The sequence below is a fragment of the Wyeomyia smithii genome, chromosome 1 (assembly GCF_029784165.1).
Source record: "Wyeomyia smithii strain HCP4-BCI-WySm-NY-G18 chromosome 1, ASM2978416v1, whole genome shotgun sequence".
NCBI classification, from domain to species: Eukaryota; Metazoa; Arthropoda; class Insecta; order Diptera; family Culicidae; genus Wyeomyia; species Wyeomyia smithii.
In genome coordinates, this window is record NC_073694.1 from 170110858 (window position 1) to 170132815 (window position 21958).

Sequence of the window (21958 nt, forward strand, 5' to 3'; positions counted from 1 at the left end):
GCTAACAAGAAAATATACCTACATGCAGTATAGTACAGAAAATATGCGTGTATGGCAAATGTTTTGACAGTAGACGATATAACATGCGTATTTCAATGTGAAAATTGAAAATGCAATCATTAAGTGTGTTGTGGTCCAATCAAAGGATAAATAGATAGGTTACTTTGATCAAAATGTTGCAGTTGAATCGGAGAAATGTTAGGCTAACTGACTTTCGCATGAATTAAGTAAACAGTGGTCACACCCGTCGATTTTGAATATTTTTCGTATATTCAAAAGCAGTTTCTTTTAAAATTTAAATGGCCTACTTTTTCCACTGTATTAACTAAGCGGCCAGTAGTATTGATCTAAAATGATTATTTTTTTCCAGGGGAAAGGTATTTGGAGAATTTAACCCTAGAAAAATAATCTGCGACTCCTCGCTTTTAGTGACACTGCCCTCTTCTTTTTCAAACAGTTCGAATCCGTTCTCATTAAAAAAACTAAATTCTGGTATTTGTTTTGTATCCATGTGTTAACACCGTAATGATCACTCATTATAGAATTCGCTATACAGTCAGTTTTTTACGCGGTTTTTTCATACGCGGTTTTTTACGAGGCTTTTTTTACGCGGATTTTTGAATTAACGCGTTTTTTTATGCGGATTTTTGAATTAACGCGGTTTTTTTTACGCGATACCGCGCTAATTCAAAAAAAATTTCACGAATTTCCGAATTAACGTGGGTTGGAACCAGAAACGTTCAAATGTTTATCTAGTAAAAGACTTAGTCCAAAAAATACTCTCCGCCCACCGAAAGATCCGGAATAACCGTCAAAGAGGACAATTTTAAATACTAGTTCTAGAGCGTCTAGGGTTTTTTCTAAAGTCCATTTCGCTAGACTACTTTACGCGGATTTAAAAAAAACGTGTTTTTTTACGCGGATTTTTTAATTAACGCGTTTTTTTACGCGGATTTTTCAATTAGCGCGGTTTTTTACGCGGTTTTTTTACGAGGTACGTATCCTCTGCGTAAAAAAAACCTGACTGTATCTGTCAATCATCCGTTAGTGCTGCTATTGTGACTGCACAGAGCTTTTGACTGAGAAAATATTATCCGAGCCGGTCGCCGACCAGCCATCGAAAATGGTGGCCTTTTGACTAATGACTGATCCACTTATTCACTAGGATTACTCAAAAGCAGGGCTCTACATTTTCGAAACAAAACAATGAAACTGATATACTCGCGCTGTCATTTCGATTCGAACAGTTTCATTTTCACTTGATTCCTTTAGGCATCTGTCAACGAATCACTTCTTTCTCTCTTTCCCTCTTTCTTCTTTCGGATCATTTCAAATGAAACTAATGACTATTTCAATCGACGGAAAAAGTGACGGAGAGAGAGACTCTTTCCTTTCCTTCAGCGTCTCAATTGAAATTATCACTGCATCGCGTCGTTTGATGGTAGTTTTCTAAAACTGCAAGCCGCAGTTAGAACGGCAATGGCATCCAATAAATACGTTACGCAAGTTCCGATCAATATTTCCTCCCTCGTTCCTATAGAAGTACTGTATAGAAGCCTTCTGTCTTCGTCAGCGCTCATTGTTATTTTCAATTGAGAATCGTCATTTGAGAGTAATGGTGATAATCTCCGCTTTCAATTGAAAAGCGTTTGTATCAATTTCAAGCCCTTCAGTTATCAGAATCACAGCAAGAGCTTTCAATTGGGTGTCATGTGACTTACGAAGTGCTCGAAAATGATACAAAAGCTTTTCAATTGAAAGCGACGGGTCAAAGCGTCACTATAACCTGATAATTGTCAATTGAAAATGACAGGCTCTGCTCAAAAGTATTAGCTATCATTATATTGCAAACTTTGGATAAAATTTTGAAAAAAAATGCAATATTTGTTAGTTCACACTGACATGTGTACTTTTGAGTATACGTTGAAAACTCCAAATCTAGATATCATTAAAATTTTAAAATAGCATAACGCTGAACAACCTGGTTTTCTCCAAATTTACAATTTTTAGCAAATACAACAGTGAGTAACCATTCTAACTATCAAAAGCTGTACACCGCATGAAACAGTGAAAATTATTGATTGGCATCAGTAAAAATTATTGATTGGCATCATAAAAAATATGAATATTAAGCAGGTATTAGACGAAGCAAATATTTGCTATTTTTGGTACGATTTTTATTTGCACAAATTTAAATCTGTATTGAAAAATAGCAAATATTTGCTTCGTCTAATACCTGCTTTAGTAATAGCTTCGGTGATATTTGCTATCAACCATATTATCATAGTAACCGATATTATTTGAAATTCTGCTTTTCGTGGCACTATTATTTTACCTTTCATGAAGAGCTATCCGAAAAATCTCTAACCAAGTACAAGGGATATATTCTGGTGGACGATGAACCATTCACGAAAATAGACCTTGACAAATCCAAGAATCAAAAACCCGGCGAGAGCAAAAAAAAAGACAGACTTTTTATTTTCGTTTTGCCGGATTTATTGAAAACCTGGAGGCAACCGTGCCAAGGATAGACAGGATTACCTTCAGTACAGAGTTTTTGAATTAAACTCCCGAGCCGCGAAGTGAAACAACGTGTTGAAGCTGCAAACAGGGTCTCCTACGGACTACGTAAACAGCTAAGGTCGCATAGTTTGCAAACTCGCACAAAACTAGCGCTGTATAGGACGCTGATACTCCCGATGGCCCTTCACGGACATGAAGCATGGACGCTGAAGGAAGCTAATCGATGAGTGCTCGGAGTTTTTGAGCGTCAAGTTCTGCGGTCGATACTTGGCGGTAAATTGGAAGATGGAGTTTGGCGCAGACGCATGAATCACGAGTTGTACCAGGTATACAAACATGCTGATATAGTGAAGGTAATAAAGCGGAGCAGGCTTCAGTGGGCTGGACATGTAGCCAGAATGCCTGACGAGAGAGCCGCTGGAGCTCTCTTTGGTAGAGAACCAGGAAGAGGCCGTCGACTCCGACGGTAGGCCTTGCACGCGGTGGATATGTGCGGTGGAAGAAGATGCACGATCTGCTGGTGTGCGAGGAGACTGGAGAACGGCTGCCCAAGACAGAAGAAGCTGGACATATTTAATTCGTTCGGCCCTTGACCGGCGAACGGTCCGTTAGCCAACGAAGTAAAGTAAAGTAAGGCTCGGACCTTGGTGAACATGGCGAATACGTACAGCGGGCTAACGGCCGAAGCCAAACGGATTAGACTGATCATCAATGCATCGAAGATAAGGTACATGAAAGGAAGGGGTTCACGAGAAGACAGTGCTCATCTCCTACCTCGAGTGCAAGTTGGTGGTGATGAAATCGAGGTGGTCGATGAGTTCGTGTACCTGGGCTCACTGGTAACTGCCGAAAATGATAGCAGTAGAGGAATTCATCGGCGCATCATGGCAAGAAATAGTGCATACTTTGGAGAAAGCTCCGGTCGAAGGAAAATTCGTCGCTGCACCAAGTTAATCGGTAGTCTTCTACGGGCATGAGACATGGGCTATGCTTGTAGAGGACCAACACGCTCTTGCGGTCTTTGAGCGAAAGGTGTTGCGTGCCGAGAACGGAACGTGGAGAGAGCGAATGAATCACGAACTGCAGGAGCTGCTTGAGAGCCATCTATCGTCGTCCAGTGAGCTGGGCATGTCGTAAGGATGTCGGACGACATCCCTGGAAAGATGGTTCTTGAAACTAATCTGTCAGGGATGCGACGGAGAGGTGCACAATGGGCTAAGTGGATCGATCAGGTGGAAGGCGACCTATGGGCCTTACGCAGACTGCAGAGCTGGCGAACTGCAGCCATGGACCGAGTGGAATAAGAAGACTCTTACGTACAGCAAAGGCCGCACCGCGGCTTGGGATTATTTGGTACGTAAACGTTAACGAGATTGGTCACGTAAGAAGTTATGATATAAAGTGCTGTATGCAATTGAAATTCCACCAGTTGGTCTCGAGGTACGCCAGTCAACAAGCCGTGGGTTCGAGTCTCGGCTCGGAAGAGACTGTTAGTGTCAGTAGGACCATAACACTAGCCCTGTAATTGTCCTGTACAATAAACAGTTGACTGCGAAGTCTGTGCACAATAAACAGAAGGTCAAGTTCCTTAACGGAAGGGTGTTGCTTTGCTTTGCTTGCAGTTGAAAGAATTTTTTTTCTAACTCAATTCTATGGAAAACTCAGGCACTGCATTAGACAATAAAATTTCGTCTTATAAGCGGAATGCAGCTGAAAAGATATAAATGGAATGTAACAAGAAAGTTCATTCGGTGTGAATACTGCTGTGAAGTGAACTTTTACTCGTTTTGTCGCGGAATAATGAGCACTAGCATTACTTAGGTGCAGAAAGATCCAGGCAATTGCTGTATGTATCGACAGGTAGAGGTCCATCCTAATGATACTTGTTTCCAAAGGATTTTCTGGAGGGAATCTAGAGACCAGCATTTGAAGGTTTATAATCTGCGAACGGTCACATACGGACTAGCTTCATCGCCGTTTCTGGCAACAATGGCATTACGACAGCTTGCTGATGACGAGAAACAACTATATCCGCTGGCGGCAAAGGCAGTAAAAAAATCTTTCTACATCGACGATATGCTTTCAGGGGCTGATTCGGAAGAAGAAGCAATCGAACTATTGCAGCAGGTTAGGGATATGCTGCATAGTGGTGGATTCGATGTTCATAAGGTGTGCTCGAATTCTTCTGCTGTACTGCAAGTGGTACCTGAGGACAAACGAGAAAGAATTAATAAAATCGACGATCCAGTAATCAATATGTTGATGAAGACAGGTGTCGCAGCCATCGCAGTTAACTAAAAGAATTTTGCTTAGCGAAATTTCGAGGATTTTTGATCCACTCGGCTTTTCAGGGCCAGTTTTGACGACAGCGAAACTAGTTATGCGGGAAGTTTGGATGCTTCATTTAAAATGGGATGAAGTGCTCCCACACGCACTTGCGAGCTTCTGGTTAGAGTTTCGTGATCAACTGGAACATGTTGAAGGCACAGGGCCGGATTTACGATTGTGGGGGCCCGGGGCCCAGTTATAGTGGGGGCCCCGAAATAAAACAAAACCTTTTTTTTATCGTACAAGTTAAAAACATTTATTTGCTATTGAAAAGTTATCAAAAATTTGTTAAATTTTTTTCTTTCGTGTTGTTTTGCAGAAAACTTATTAATTGAATAATCAACATTCAACTCCTTCAGTATACTTGTACTCGAAACTTAATAATGCTAAGACTGCCTTTCATTCTCCACAGTCGTACGCAACCTATTTTTGATTAGTTTCATCTTCGATTTTTTTTTTCTTTACACCTGAAAAAAAACCTAATTTGAAAAAATTGCGATCCACAGGCAAAAATTTGCACACAATTTGAGAAAGACTGCGCAAATATAAGACGACTCTGACAATAATCTACAGAAACTAGGAAAAAACTACACACATCTGCAGGTCAATAAAATCTGCACACGAACTCAAAAAATCTGCATTTTGCAAAGCACATCTGGTGTTCCTGATTCGGACAAGTTAGCAAAAGCAATGCATTAAAAAAACTTGTGGGTTATTTTCTTTCTCTGCTTTATCTCCTATGCGCGCTGGTTCGATTCAAATGGTGTGTTAATGTGTGTCATTCCAAGAGAATCCAAGACAGGGATGCCACATATACAGATTTTTCTGTATTTTACAGATTTTTGAACTAAAAAAGCAATACAGAATCTGTATTACAGAATTATAGAATATTGTCAAAAATACAGATTTTACAGAATCTTTTGCTATTCGAAATGAAATCAATTTTTTGGAAGGTTAAATTCAATTCAACGACTTTCAAACTTTTGTGAAAAAACCTGATGCTGTTTATGTTAGTATCGTTGCAGAAGAAGAGGGATGAGGCTTGGACGAAGGCGGAAAATAACGTTTCGAAATATTTGACGGGATTTCTATTTAAAATTTGTGAAACAAATTGCAAAGCTGTTCGATTTTATCGATTCTGTTGTAAAAACGGTAGCTTTATTCAATTCTAAACATTCGTGAAATTGGAAAATTTAAATGATTTAAATGATCGACAAGACATGAATAACGAGTTTTACTCGCTAAGAACAAACTTTTCGACCGGAAGATTCGATGAAACAGATGACTTAACTTGGTCTGAGTAGTTGGACGCCACAATGCCAATGGTAAATTCATGTTTCCGTTACTGAGATCATTTGTGCGAATTTTTTCAATAATTCCACATTCTTCGGCTTTTGTAGAACGCATATTTTCAATATATAATTGCAGCAAGTCTAAAGCCAGAAATCTCATGGCCCCTAAGCTTATGAGCTCAATTTTAAAAGCTAAAAGCTACGTTGCTAACCAAGCAGGAGCTACTAGAATTAAATTAACAAAAACATGCATGAACATCACGTAAAGATAAATAAGCAATATCGTGTTCAGTTACTACATTTGATTAACTCGCCTAATTATAAGTTTGGAACCAATAAAAAATTAGGCCAAAGCAAAAAATGGTGATTTGTTTCAATATATTCTTTAAGGAAGAAGATTTTCATGCAACATTTTTAGTTTGCTGGATACAGGTTTTTTATATAGATTTTTTAATACAGACATTTTCGAGCAAAAATACAGAAATAAATGTGGCAACCCTGATCCAAGGTGAGCTCTTATGGATGTAGTTGTGATATTGGCGCTAACGAAAAAATAACACTGAAAGAGTCAGATTGAAATGGTCTGATCAAATTTTCTTACTGTAAATCGAACTTTTGATTGAATCTCATTTTTTAAAGAGAAAAAATCTTTTCTCAATTTGTGGGGGCCCCAAAAATGTGGGGGCCTGGGCCCCGGGCCCCCTGGGCCCCCCATAAATCCGGCTCTGTGAAGGCATCAAGATACCACGTTGTGTACTGAGTGGAAAACTTTTGAATTTAGAGCTGCACGGTTTCGCAGACGCGTCTGATCTGGCATACGGTGCTTGCCTCTACGCACGTTTAATTATGAATGACGGCCAAGCTAAAATGAAACTAATTTGTAGTAAGTCACGTATCTTACCGAAAAAACAGAAGAGTGGAAAAGAATTTACAACACCGAGAGCGGAGTTGCAGGCAGCATTAATGTTGTCCCGCTTAATTGCAAAAATAGTTGAAGCGCTGGAAGTGAAGTTTTCCTCCATTATTCTCTGGAGCGATTCACAAATCGTCCTGTGCTGGATACAAAAATCTCCGGAAGCATTACAGGTTTTTGTTGCTAACCGCGTGAAGTTGATTCAATCTCTAACTGATGAGTACATTTGGCGTTACATTCCTTCCAAATCGAATCCCGCAGACTTGATTTCGCGCGGTGTTCAACCGCAAATGTTACCGAACCTTGAGATGTGGTGGAGCGATCCATCGATCTTGAATCAGGCTGATTGTGAGCTATCGTCGCCTCCCTTAGTTTCCGATGTAGATTTACCAGAGCTTCGAAAAACAGTTCTTGTATGTTCGAGACAGCCAATAAGAATGAAAATGTTTGACACAATCAGCAGATTTTCGATTATGCAGCGCAGCATGGCCTACGTTGTTCTTTATACCGAGTATATCAGGAGCGGAAGAGAAGTCCTTACAAAGGGGTTACTTACAGCTGACGAAATGAACCGAGCAATGTTACTTATTGTACGGCTAGTTCAAAATGAATGCTTCGCTACTGAAATAAGGGCTTTGAAGGAAGAGAAATATTTTGAACATCCACTGAAATGCCTAAATCCTTTTTTTGACGAAAATGATAAGATTCTCCGTGTAGGTGGAGGCATTAAAAATGCTGCTATTAGATACGATAGCAAGCATCAAATGTTGCTTCCACAGAAACATCCTGTCACGCTGGCTTTAATTCCTTACCTGCATAGAAGTAATTTACACATTGGACAACGTGCATTACTTGCAGTAATTCGACAGCAGTTTTGGCCGTTACGGGGAAAGGCTACGATTCGGAAGATTATACACCAGTGTACACCATGTTATAGATTATGTCCAAAACGAGCTACGCAGCTGATGGGTGATGTACCGGAGTATAGAGTGCAGCCAAGTCATGTTTTTGAAGTTGTTGGATTTGATTTCGCTGGACCTTTCAATTTAAAATCGTTGGCCTCTATTAGAAATCCGGTGTTGACGAAGGGATATGTGTGTTTATTTGTGTGTATGGCCGTAAGAGCTATTCACCTTGAAGCCGTTTCGAGTCTTTCTACGGAGGCGTTTTTGGGAGCACTGCAAAGATTTGTAGGAAGAAGAGGTTTGCCACGAAAAATACTTTCGGACAATGCAACCAATTTCACCGGTGCCAATAATGAGTTAAATCATTTGGCAAATTTGTTCGGTACAAAAGTGCATAAGAGAAAATTAAACAAGTTTTGCGTATTAAGAAACATTGAATGGTCTTTTATCCCTCCCCGAAGCCCTCATTTTGGAGGGATATGGGAAGCTGGGGTAAAGTCGGTAAAGTTTCATCTACGACCAATTTTAGCTGCACATAATTTAACATACGAAGAGTTCAGCACGGTCTTAGTGCAGATAGAGGCGATTCTCAACTCGAGACCATTGACGCCTTCTTCAGATGGTCCTAATGACGTTACCGCTTCAACACCTGGGCACTTTATTATTGGACGGGAATTCCAAGCCATTGCTGAGCCATCTTACGCACATCTCAACATTGGTAGACTTTCGCGATTGCAAATGCTGCAGAACATCAAACAGTCATTTTGGAAAACTTGGTCAAATGATTATCTTCAGGAAATGCAACAGCGACAGAAGGACTTCAAGATTCACAAATTTCCAGTGGGTTCTTTGGTATTACTTGTAGACGACAATCTGCCACCATTGCAGTGGAATTTGGCGCGAATTACTAAACTACATCCTGGCAGGGATGGTCACGTTCAAGTTGTTAGTTTGCGTACAAAAGATTCGACGATTAAACGAGCTGTAAAGAATATATGTTTGTTACCTATGGATGGAGAAGAAAGGGTTTAATTGAAATGTTCTCATTTCAATGGCCGGGAAGATGTTGGAGCGTTTTCATTAATTTAATTTAGAGTTTTTAGAGTTATTCAACTTAGAGTGTAAGATCATTAATGCGACAGAGAGAGAGGATGAATAAATCAGAAGTAGATGAGTATTGAACGCGCTCGGTTGTGTTTTTATACTACTCGTGATAATACAGTCCATTTGAACATTTTCGTTAAGAAACATTATTCACTTAGCACAGACTCATCAAATATGAAAATTTGTGTTTACTGCCAGACAGTTTATTTTGCGTACAAAGTTAATCTTTTTTAGCCTCTAAACCTTTGAAGTTTTTAAGTGAAGTTGTTATTTACTTTATCGGTAAAGTGAAACTTAGCAAATTCGATGCTATATCCAGAAATATCTGATATCCAATTGAAAATTTTGAGTAAGTATACACTTTCCGGGTAATTTTTCCTTGATTTCAAATGAAATTAGAGGAAAATGAAACGTTTTTTCCACGTTGGTGTACACCGTACAGCAAAATTATAGTTTTAAATAAACGCTTTACGATCGAAAACACAAAAATTTTGCGAGTTTTTACTGTTCTCTGTAAAATCAAACATCGAATAGAAAAATTATTTTTTTTGTTTGCCAGTTTGACTTACAAATGTTGACACACTATAAAGAAAGTACTCGTAGTACTAAATTATCATGAAACATTTTAATTTTTGAAATATTAAAAATCCGGCTACTTCCCCTTTACCGTGCTTTCCTAAATAATTCCGAAAGCATTATTTTCACCATATTCTGACACAGAAAGTCTGCAAACTTTTCAAGTGTTTTCGAATTGTTGCAGTGAATAAGTTGCAGTGCCTGTCGTACGATTTTTCTCAAATTGAACGTAATCTCACATCGAGACTCACACATAGACGTTTTCATTTTTTCTTATCTCCATTCACATAAATTCTTCACTGCAACACCATGTTGCTCCATTATGTTCGAAGTGTAAATTATCCAGCGTATCCACGTTCACCATTTATGATTACATATAGAACTGAACTTGCGTACCTCTTTGTTTCTGATGCGTTCGGCCAAGTCCACAGCAGGTATCTCCAGCATTTCATTGCGAATCTCTGGGAACGGCGTCTTACGTCGTGATCCTCCGACAAACTTGATGAACGGTGTCAGCAAGAAGTTGACTATTCTCAACACAACACCCAGTACACGTAACCAGAGCTGCATTTTGGTGTCTTTTCCCCCAACCGTTACGAATAGTTCTGAATGTCTATTAGAATATTCCACCGAGTTCTTAGCCTGTTGCCCTTTGACTAACTAACTTGTGTGCAAATCAGTGCTTAGCTAATAAAATTTGCTTTCTTACGCAGCACGCAACTCCCCACCAGGGATGACTTGTTGAACCGAATTCATCAGGTTACAACACTATATCGTTATTACATGTACAATGGCAACTAGCACAACACAGCAGATTTATCGTCACACTCAGCTTCCCGGTTCAAGTATTTAACTTTTTACAAGTTGCTGTGTAATGATAGTGACAGGTACTAAGTCGACGATCATCTGCGATAGCTTCTAGCAAGTTTTCCAAGACTTGCGCCAATTAGTCGGTCTCAACACTCAATCAGTTTACCGTCACCCGTTCGAGCAAGTTCGTTAAGATGCATAGCTCTTAGATGCAATCTAATCTTATTAGAATTAGAACCCGACTATTTTGCGTTTGTTCGAATCGATTCCCGTCTAGCGCCTTTGAGTTATTTGCCGTAAGCGAACCGCGAATAGATTTGAAAAAAAAAACAACGAGAACGCTAATGAAATTCACTCCAGTCTCGCGTATTCGCGTTCGGTCAGCCGTTGCTGCCGGTCAAGAATCGGAACCAAGCTGCTCGCAGTCCAGCGAAACACTGAGAGCGCGTAATTGTACAAAACACCGGCAAGCTACTTCTGGAAGCAAGATAGTAGTCGCAGTGTATTTGCTGTACATATATTGCGATTAGGTATAAACATCTACTTACACGAGTGCCGCGTGTAGAAGAAGGTTCTCAAATCTCGACCGGCGTGCAACGCTGCTGATTGCGCTGCCGCGAGTGCACGGATACAATCGTTCGTTGGACCGTTGGAAGCTGATAATGTGCGAAATGTCAAACCATTCCAAGAGAGCCTAAGAAAGCGGCCACCGCAAGCGGAATAGATAATGAGCACTATGTTATGTGTAATTACCAGCTACTGAACTGTCTAGTAATAATTTACTCGCTGTTGAGCGTGGAAACTGAAATGTGCTGAAAGTAAGAAAGTAAAAATGTTAAATGTAATCTATGAACCGGAGTTGTTTGCTATTTAAATCGAGTTGAGTCGGAAGTTTAAGGAACAGATATGAGACAGTACTGCAGGTCCTTTTTTCATCATTTGTTTCTATTCTCGTTATATAAAATTTGGCGAAGTGCATGTTACTGTTTCAAATTGATGCTTTCTGTTCGTGACATAAAAAACCGATTCCTACGAAAATATTGAAAATTTGCGTTTGTTCCTCGTACGCACTTGCTTAGCTCATTCGAGAACGAGAATAACAAATTCTGGTCGTACTAACATCAAATATGGCCGTTAACAATGTAATCTTTTGTTTCGATGGTAGCACCAGCATATGTGCATGTGTAGAATTAAAAACCTTCAAAAAAGTTTTGACGAGCAACTCATCTCATTTCAAACACATGATTGAGTCGAGTCGACTCCACGTCTGTAAGCCCTAAAATGTGTTTTGGCAATTTTGCACTATCTCGCGGTAGGTAAAATTCGCACCAACTGTCAAACGTATTTGAATCAAAATCAAAGAGGAAGTTACGCCTGAATATTCGGAGGCTACCAACGGAAGGAGTTACTGCAGAGTTCACGCAGAAAGTTGATGGAAGCATCATTGAACCAGTTGAAGTGGATGGCTTGAACGAGCAGTGGAAGCATATCCACGCCGCGGCCGAAGGAACAGCGCGAGAAGCTGATAGGTGTGGCTGTGGGAACCATAAGCTGAAGCGCCGCTTGGAAAGACGACTTACAGGACTATCCAAAGTCGAAAGCGAGCGACGGTATAGTGCAATTCATCTGATTATCCTGAGAGTATAGTCTGAGGAAAAACTACCACCGGACTGGTTGGAAGGGCTCATATGCCCTATCTGTAAGAAGGGACACAGACTTGACTGTCATACGTATCCTCATTTCCGCATGTAAAGCTCTCTCCCGCACCCTGTTTCATAAACCGAAGCCGTTGCAGGAGGCATTTGTTGGTAATTAACAGTGCGGTTCTCGAACGGAACGATCTACAACGACCCAGATGGTCACTTTGAAACAGATCCGCGACAAGTTTCGCGAACACAACTAGCAGAAACATCATCTGTTTGGAGACTTTGAATCGGCGTGCGGCCTTGATGGTTTCACATCATGCGTCTGGACAGGATGCTGTTTCCCCCGGTGGCACTCGACGGACATGTATTAAAGCAGGGTTGGTTAAGACATCTGTCTACGATAGTAGTTAGAATTTGAAAGTAATTTGTGAATGTTATACAATATAAAAAATATACTGACTGTATTATTGTATTTGCCGAAAGATGATGGGGTTTTTAAGCACATTTGAGGAGAGTTAACTTGTGACCACCTCCAATGGGCTTTTCCTTATCCACATCACATTTCATGTAGATTGTTGTAGATCAGATGAAATAAATAAATGAGTAAATAAATACCTAAATACATACGAATAATTGTATTTCTGACATGGAATAATGATTGCTAAAACTCGAGGCTTGCTTTAGCATCAAAACTACTCCTCAAGCCGCAGAGAGTCCCCTCACCTTGCGACTTTCTTCAAATTTTATTCATCGTAGTGGTTTGGTGAGACTATCCGCGATTTGCTCCTCCGTGCTAATGTACGTCAAGTCTACCACACCACGGCGGAGAGCGTCTATTATGAAATGGTGGCGTATATCAATGTGCTTCGTGCGCGGGTTATAACCACTGTTTTTCGCGATCGCAATGTAGCTTTGGTCGCATCGGATCTCAATCGGCTCATCGTTGTTTTTATTGAATAGTGCTGATAGGCCACGCCACCAAGATGCCTTCTGCACGGTAGCACGGCTTCGCACGTTGAGAGCACCAGTTTTAGTTGTTTCTTGCACATCTACGAGATTGCACCTGTGTCGTGAAGACGTTGCCACTTGTAGACTTCCTTTCATTTGGAACCAATCCCCAGTCAGCTTCGCAATAACCGACCACACTGGAATCTGCATCCTTTTTATAGATCAGCTTCACACCGGAGGTTCCACGTAGGTAACGCAAAACACGCTTCACTGCGTTCCAATGTTCGACCCCCGGGGTTTTGTTGAACCGGTTAAGAGTGATCACCGCGAAAAGAATATCGGATGCTCGAGTGCCCTGCGCCAAATACATGAGACACCTGACTGCTTCCTGATACGGAACGTCCTTCATAGATTCATTGTCATCTTTCGGGCTCGCATCTTTGCTAAGTTTCTCACTGTTGTTCATCTGCATCTTTACTGGTTTGCATCGTTCTATGTTGAACCGCTTGGATCGTTTCAGAAGATCATCAGATCGTCGGCGTATATTGCCAATGTGGATCGTACTATGTTGGTTTCAGGCCAATACGTCGAAAAGCTTGACTGCTTCAAGTCGTATAATGCCTTGTTCAGCTTGCACACCATTGTTTTTCGATTATCGTCCGTGAAACATAGAGGCTGCTCTATGTAAATCTCTTAATCAAGATCGCCTTGTAGAAAGGCCGTCACTCATCTATCGGGACAATCACAAGGTCGTGTTTGATTGCCAGGGCGAAACGGTACCGCAGCGAACTATACCGAACGACGGGAGCGTACGTCTCATCGTAGTCTACCCCCTTTCGCTGGAAGTAACCTTTGAAGACTAAACGTGCCTTGTGTCGTTGAACCTTGTCTTCAACGTCCCGCGTCGTCTTGTCAGGTCAGTTATGGTACTTGTTTTGGTTTCGCTGTCGTCTCTTGAATAATCTTCTTCATCATATTCGTCTTCTGATTTCGATTCGCAGGGTGTTGCAGTCGAAAGTGCAGGCTCAAGCGCCGTGTCAACCGAATCCTCGATGTCCAGTCTAACGTATCATGGCCTGACACGCCGGGCTTCGGGACACGCAGATTCGGATGGAACACCTTCGTTCATGAAAACAACTTCACTACTTTTGATTGTAGTCCTCTTTTTTAGATTGTATAGTCGGTAGCCCTTAGTTTCTTCACCGAATCCCATCAGTACACACTCGTTGGATTTGGTGTCCCACTTATGCCGTTTTTGCTTTGGGACCTGGACCATGGCTTTAGTCCCAAAAACTCGAACATGTGAAAGATCGGGCTTTTTTCCACTCTATGCTTCCTCGAGGGCACAGAACGGAAGGTCATCTGTGATACGAAAACTGCTAAGTGCTCAGTGAATTTTGCAGCGCTCCCTAGGGGTGGAAAGAACGCTTTTTACACGGAAAATAAACAGAATTTATACTACTTTTATCGAAATCAATCAAACACACTGGTATAAATCTGTCGGCGAAAACACTACAGGTTAACCCTGCTAAGCATCTGTGAGAAGGAAAACACATTATTTCTAGGGGCTTGACAACTTTATTTCATGAAAAATATTTCGGTAATGTTACACGATATTGGTTAATATATTTATTAATATCTATCATTTATTTATTTATTTATTTACATTAACTTCCCAACCATAGCGACATGTTGAAACGGTTTGATCAACAAGTAGGCACGAGCGGGGAAGCGTTTTTTTGTTTTGTACGGTTGGAGACGAAGCATCACCAAGCGACAGCAAATAACTTTTTCTACTTGTTAATAGATTCTTACCAACTAAGCAAATGAAAATCGCAAATACATGTGTTTCAAGTTGTGAATTGCTTCTAAAATGAATGAATATCAGTAGCAAGGTATGTAGCTTTACCGGATTTATAATTTGAATGCATCGAAATAGTATATTATAAGATGCGATGAATTTTGGTCATCGGTTGTTTTAATAAACAACTTTGGTCGCCCTAAAAGCTAACCTGGTTTTACTTAACCTTATTCTGCTTATTTTTATTTAAATGGCATGTCGCATGTCGCATCAATGAGTAGAAAATCTATATTCTCCAGAATGGACTAGAGTCAATCGGCAAAATATTTAATATAATCTAATAAGAGGATGAAACTAGTTTATTAATTTTATTTCCGAATAAAGATGTGATTCATTTATTATAAATATTCGGAAAATTTGCGTTAAAAAATCCATCTGTGCCATGATTTTTAAAAACTCAAAGTACTTTCTCGAGTTGAAAAAAAAAAACTCACGAGCTGCATTTTATATTTTAACAATTTTCAAAAATAACCATCTATAACACATGGTTAAAGCGGGGCCCTAGCGTGGTTGGTAACGTCTCCGCCAACCACGCTCGACGCCTGGGTTCGAATCCCACCGCCGACATAGGTGTCGATGGTTGTGAGGTGGCGTGATCCACTCACAACCAACCCAACTGGTCTAGATACAATCCTAGCCGACACCGGGAGATTTTCTGAGGTGAAAAATCTCTGGGGTCACGCCTTCCATCGCATGAGGAAGTAAAGCCGTTGGCGCCGGTCCGTTAATAAACGGGTCGTAAGTTAAGGCCCTGGGTGGAGTCGCCTCCCCGGGCGTCGGTGATTAGCACAACAACAGTGGCGGAACTAGACCGACGGAAAACAAGCGAGAATAAAAAAAAAAACACATGGTACAATTGTAAATGGAAGAATTGCAACATTAACGGTTTAAAACGCACGATTTTTCAATAACATTGATTGTTGCTCGTGTTTCAAATCAACACTTGTCGATTACAATACCTTCGTTACACTATTGTAATATGACAAACTCCACAAATGTGAATAATTGCGAATTTTTCCCAATACGTTTTTGCATCGAACGTAATAGATTGTATTAAACGGGTTAAACTGTTGAAATAACCGTCAATTCAAAACATCGAATAAATTATGCCACATTATACCACTGGCAAAGCGGCACAAACGTACACGACAAATATATATTGCCCGAGAGCACAGAAAAATCCAATTGTCATTTTCAGTCCTTTTTGTGTGCACTTTCTGTTCGATCATATACCTGAAGTTGACCTTCCGTTCTGTGTCGAGGGTCAAGTTGTGACCACAGCTAGGCGATCGGTTAATTCAATAAACGGCTATGGATATAGCCGCGGCCCAAAATCCTTCCGGTAGGTCGCTTTCGAACAAGAGACACCTCGCTTTTTCTACGATTGTTTAATAGCGCCCTCTGCCAATCCGTTTTGCTCGGGTGTGTTATCGTTGGTCTTCTCGTGTCGGATGCCTTCCTTCTGTAGCCTTTGTGTAAGTGTTCCTTACCGTTGTCAGTCCGGATAACTTTGAGCTTCTTTCCGCTTTAGTGCTGCACGATAACGTGGAAGTTTTTGAATACCGCTAACACTTCCGCTTTTGATTTGGTTTTTAAGAAGTATACGAAGATTCATCTGGTCTTATGGTCAATAAACGTGATGTAAAACCGGCTACCACTGATCGAGTTCATGTCCATCGGTCCACTAATATCTGAATGAACCTGCTGTAGTAAAATCTAGAAAATCTATAACGAGCGTCTTAGCAGAGTGATTGAGATCAATCAAAGAAATAGTTATCGGTTTCCGTTATACTCTACTAAATTTTTTGGAAATAAATATTGAAATTCAGTCCGCAAATATATATTTCGACTGTGACGTACAGTCTTTCTCAGTGCTTATGTGGACTGGTAAAGAGCAAAGCGTAAATCCTGTTTTTTTATTTGTAGTAGGTAAAAATGAAAATTTAGCACCCTTAATTGGAGTTAGGTAGGGAATTATGCGGTCGATTGTTTACCGTACCATGTCTGGGGTTTTTGGGAAGCAGATTGAATAGCCATGAGGGGTGATTACCTGCGTCTATTCTTTTTCAATTGTGAAGTTTATATTTTTATGGGTATTATTAGGGGTTTGAAAAAAGTTTCAAGATCCGCCCTTTTCAAAATACAAAAAATATCATCCACATACCTCCGCCATCGAATCGGTAAGATGTTCCTCTTCTCTAATGTACTTTCTATATTTGCCATGAAGAGCTCACATAGAAAGGGAGAAAGAGGATTCCCCATTGGTGCCCCTTTAGTCCACACCATTTCAAATCAAAAGTGGCTGAACATATTTTTAACAAGGAACATCCACTAACTTCGGATAACATTCACCTCCTCCGCCCCGTTAATAATTTATGGAAATTAGACGTAGCTGAAAGTTTATAAATTTATAAACAACACTCATGCACGCTTCTCAATAAAGACGCAGGTAATCACCCCTCATGGCTATTCAATCTGCTTCCCAAAAACCCCAGACATGGTACGGTAAACAATAGTAGAGTATAACGGAAACCGATAACTATTTCTTTGATTGATCTCAGCTGTAGTACTTCTGGCATATGAAATCCACCTGAATTGATTGTTGGAGTGGCTCCCTGTTGCCACCAGCTCGTTGTTGAGATTAACAACCTTGCAGCCATTGTTGTTGAACATAACGGAATATCCCTTCTGCACAATTCTGCTAATTCTAGAAAAACATTTTAAAAGGTCCTATCTGCTTTGATCGGTTTTTTGATCGATCACTTTCATTCTATAGCGGAGGGATCACTCTAGCCTTCTAAACAAAAGCCACGCTTGGGAGAGTTAATAAAGCTGAACCATTACCAAAATAAAAAGACGCTGTGGAAAAACGATAAAAGCAGATAGGACCTTTTGAAATGTTTATCTAAAATTGACAGAAGATACAGCGTTAACCCAGGAATTAACTGCACGTAACTCACCACAATACCGTTCTGAAGTTCCCTGCACACTGGTTTAGGATTCGCCATGCCGCAGGCAACGATGCCCATCGTGCCACCATTAGCCGCGACAACCTTGTCCTGTGCTTGTTCGAGATTCGTTGGGAGCTCTCTATTGCTTGTTATTAGCGCATACGCCGCAGAATCGAAAAACCAGTCGTTCCTGTTTTTCTCACCAATCGTAGAAAGCGCCGTGTGAAATGTTTTACTTTTCTGCACTTCGGGCCCTTGGATGAAGTGGGTTGCTCGACTTGCTTTGCGAATTTTTCATTTCGTTTGTTGGTTGCGAAGGTCTGACTGTTTTTCTGGCTGCTAAGCAATGGTTGCTCCTGGAGAAATTTGGTTTCTGCGAAGTCACCCGTTATGGCGACCCCGGAATTTTCCAAGACCATGATCATGGGACGGTATTCATCTGGGAAACTAGTCAACAGAATCATAGCAACCCAGAATTCCGAAAATTTGAACTCGATGCACGGTGTGTCCGAAGTGCCGGATTATCGTACTTTAATGTACCTCGGATTTTCTTTCACCGAAAGTTAGTTTTGGTCCTAACCTTTTAAAATTGGCTGGTTTTAAAAAAATCCATCGGGGGAAATTAAAAAAAAAATTGATTTGAATTTTTAGTGTTTTTTCAACCTAAATTTTCCGATTTGATTGGTGATCTATACAAATCGTGTAACATCAACACGTAGAAATTGATTTCCATTTCAACTACCTGCGTTTTTTTAATGAAAAATTTTCACTTTTAACCGAATCGCTTGCAATATTTTATAATTATTACAGTCCCCCCACAATTATGGATCACTTAAAAAGATGTATGAATTTAAAAAAAATCATTTCTGATCTATTTCATTGTATATAAGTAATCTTTAAATGTTTTCAGTTACAGAAATATGTAATCTTTCACTTGATTGAGTATTTGTTTCCATGTTTTATAAATATTTCTCAGAAAATATATTTATTTTATTACACCTCATCAAATACAAAATTATGGATCAGTTTTCAGAGCGGTCCCAATTATGAAACAACTTGCATCATTCAAATTATGTATTATGAAGAATTGCCATGTTTTATATCGTTTTGAAGATCTCACACGGCCTTGTCACACTTTATGTTACTTTCGAGGTTGCAGTAAGAATGAGAGTCGAGGTATGTCGCTCCCGAAGGTGGCGATGAACCGTTCCATATGGTAGATCATAACTTTTTGCCGCTTCACGTAGCTTTCCCGTCCCACGTGCTTTAAGAATAGTATTTTTCAAAGACTCAACACTGTTAAGCTTCCGTTTAGAGTCCAATAGAAGTTGATAGGGTGTTTTACCTGGCTAAAATCATATTTGAATCAAAGTGATTCATAACTGTGAGAAACTACCTTGTCTTGGTCCTTATCATGAAACATTTAGAAAATAACTTATTTTTATAGAAAAATCGCTATCAACCATCAACATTTTGGTAAATCGTGAAGAACTCACTTTGGTTTTTGTGTATTAGCTATTTTTTGGCCGAGAGTTAGCCATTATATCACATAGAAACCTTATGAATGAGAAGCGCGCTACTTACGCTGATTGAGAAAAACGATAAATACTTTGATAGATTGTAGAATAAAAACTAATATGTTTTATTTGGGGTTATTTTTTCTAGGTGGTTAAAAAATACCACAGTATACAATATAGCAGCTTCCGCAAAGAACTTCGGGATACATTCCACTATCTTTGTCGCATTCGAGAATGAAACACTGTTTATGGTTTTTGTCAGCGTATTATGAATCAATTTAGGTTGTTTCACTTTTTTGAAACACAAAAGGCCGATTCTGTTCATGTGTTTTCTTCATTTTGTACAATCTACCGAAAACAACTAGACGAACCGTCGTTTGTTTTAACATTGTCAAAATGGTTTGTTAATCTCACTGTTTCACATGTGTTGTAAATCATATCAATCACTGATTCTTTCACATGCACCATAGCAACCAAGGTTAATTTGCAGTAAGTGAATAACAAATGCATATCAACCACTAGTATATAAATGTGTTCGGGTTTTTTTTCGTAATGTTTTTTCAATACCTGTGTATATATCTCATTTTTTCTTCAACATGTAATCTAAAAATCTACTAGGAAAGCTATTTTAAGCTTAAGATTGAGATGAAGTTATTTATTTTGAACGTTATCAATGTATTTAACAATAAAAATTAGTATAATTCAAAAACAAATACATAAAAAATTTAAATCAATTTAATTCAATTTTCCCCCGATGGATTTTTTTTCAAACCGGTTGATTTTGAAAGGTATGGACCCAAACTAACTTTTGGTGAAAGAAAATCCGGTTTGACGGCTTCCCAGAGGCCTTTCAGCTGAAGAAAAGTTTTCACCGCTAACTTCCATGAAGGCAAGTTTTGAAGTCCCCTCAAACGTCCGATGGCTGGAATGTTGGATGATCCGGAAACTCCATTGGAACTTGAAGTGCTGCTTGAACTTGTAGTCATTATAGTTAATTTTTTTTGTAGGGTTAGTTAAGACGTCTGTCTTTGTAGTGAATAATTATTTTTCTGACATGTTATAATAATTGCTAAGACTCAAGGCTTACTTCAGCTTCAACAACATGAATCGCAGATGTGGAAGGAGATCAATCGGCGAGTACTTGGTGTTTTCGAACGAATCCTACGGCAAACAGGAAAATGGAGTGGGACGTAGGCGCATGAATCACGAGCTGTACTACTAAGTATACAAACACGCTGATATAGTCAAGCTGATGAAACACGACAGTGGGCAGACGGCAGATCAACAATAGGCAAAGATAATATTTAGCAGAGATCCGGATAAAGGCCAACGACTTCGAGGCAGGGCTGACGGTTCATGTGGGTAGTATGGGTAGCAGTACCCACTCGGAAAATATCTCTGTGGGTATTCACCTACACGGAACTATCGAATTAGATTAGAAAGCTACAGCAATTTGCATTTTTTTTAGTCTTAGATTAAACATATTTTGTATTTCGCACCAACCTGAATAATTTTTATTTTTACCATTTTTTGACCGTTGATTAGGGTTCCAATGTAAATTGACTTTTCGAATTTCGTTTACGATAAGGTTTCTAAAGTTTTATCTTCTCGTAAAAATTTTCCATACCAAATTTGAGCTCAATTGGACTTCGGGAAGTAGAGCCTCAGCGGTCAAAGTTTCATTTTTTTGATCGATGAAAAAAATGTTCGGGCTGCACAGTGGTTCGAATTGTATGGCAAGGGCGGTCATAAATCATTTCTGTATTATATTGCTCATGAAAACTTCTGAAATCAACAGAATTAGGTGTTTTTAGACTATAACAAACTTTTTTGGGACAGCCATCATCCAACTGGTAGCCATCTTTAGTCGCTTGCCATCTACTTAGATACAAATACTTGCAGCTGGAACCTTTAGCAAATCTTTTTCAAGTCCCAAATATTTCGTTTGGTGGTAATTTGGTGACAGTATCTCGCGCGGAACACATTTGAAAGTTTACATGAATTTAAGTATGAATGGAGCTCTCTGGCTTTATTACTACGTTCCCTCTTACGACTAATTATGATTTCAGTTTAGCACATACCTATCCAAACAACACCGCAATAGCAAAACATACCTGTTTTCTGAAGGCTTATGAAGAGAATAAGCAAATGAAACAATTGGATTTGTTCTACAGCGGATATGTACACAATGTAAAAAAACACGTCTGCTCAAACTGATTTTGCAATTGTCGAATACCTTCACTTTTATCGTGCTCAAAAGTAGACTGTTCATAAAATAGGCCAACAAAAACAGCTTTCCTTCATTCTCAGGTTCATAACCGATCCATTAAATCAATAATAACCAGAAATTTTTTTTTTTGTATTTTTGACCTATGGGCGAACCACTGTGAGCTGGGAGAGTCTCTTGGATGTTTTAGTGTAACTCGAGTTCCCCGGCGCAAAAGTTTCCATGTCCCTGGACGTTAATTTTTTTCGAACAATTTTTTATGAGATAACATCAGATCTCGACGTTTCATGCATTTCTAAGAGATTTGCTATCGGAAAAGTTTCGATTTTAAAAACCTCAATAACTACTCTTGGGCAT

General features: G+C 39.6%; 2 protein-coding genes across 2 annotated transcripts in view; both read right to left on the reverse strand.

The window, feature by feature from the left end:
• LOC129718814 (fatty-acid amide hydrolase 2-B) overlaps positions 1–10896 on the reverse strand; it is a 28350-nt gene extending 17454 nt beyond the window's left edge. The window contains exon 1 of the mRNA XM_055669907.1: positions 10038–10896. Within this exon, the coding sequence (XP_055525882.1) occupies positions 10038–10211 (174 nt within the window). The 5' untranslated portion in view covers positions 10212–10896. The remainder of the gene's footprint in view (positions 1–10037) is intronic.
• A 2231-nt stretch (positions 10897–13127) lies between these two features.
• On the reverse strand, positions 13128–13517 carry LOC129717357 (uncharacterized). Its single transcript, XM_055667233.1, has one exon. It carries the CDS (start codon positions 13515–13517, stop codon positions 13128–13130), a length of 390 nt encoding a protein of 129 aa, XP_055523208.1.
• Positions 13518–21958: the final 8441 nt, after the last annotated feature.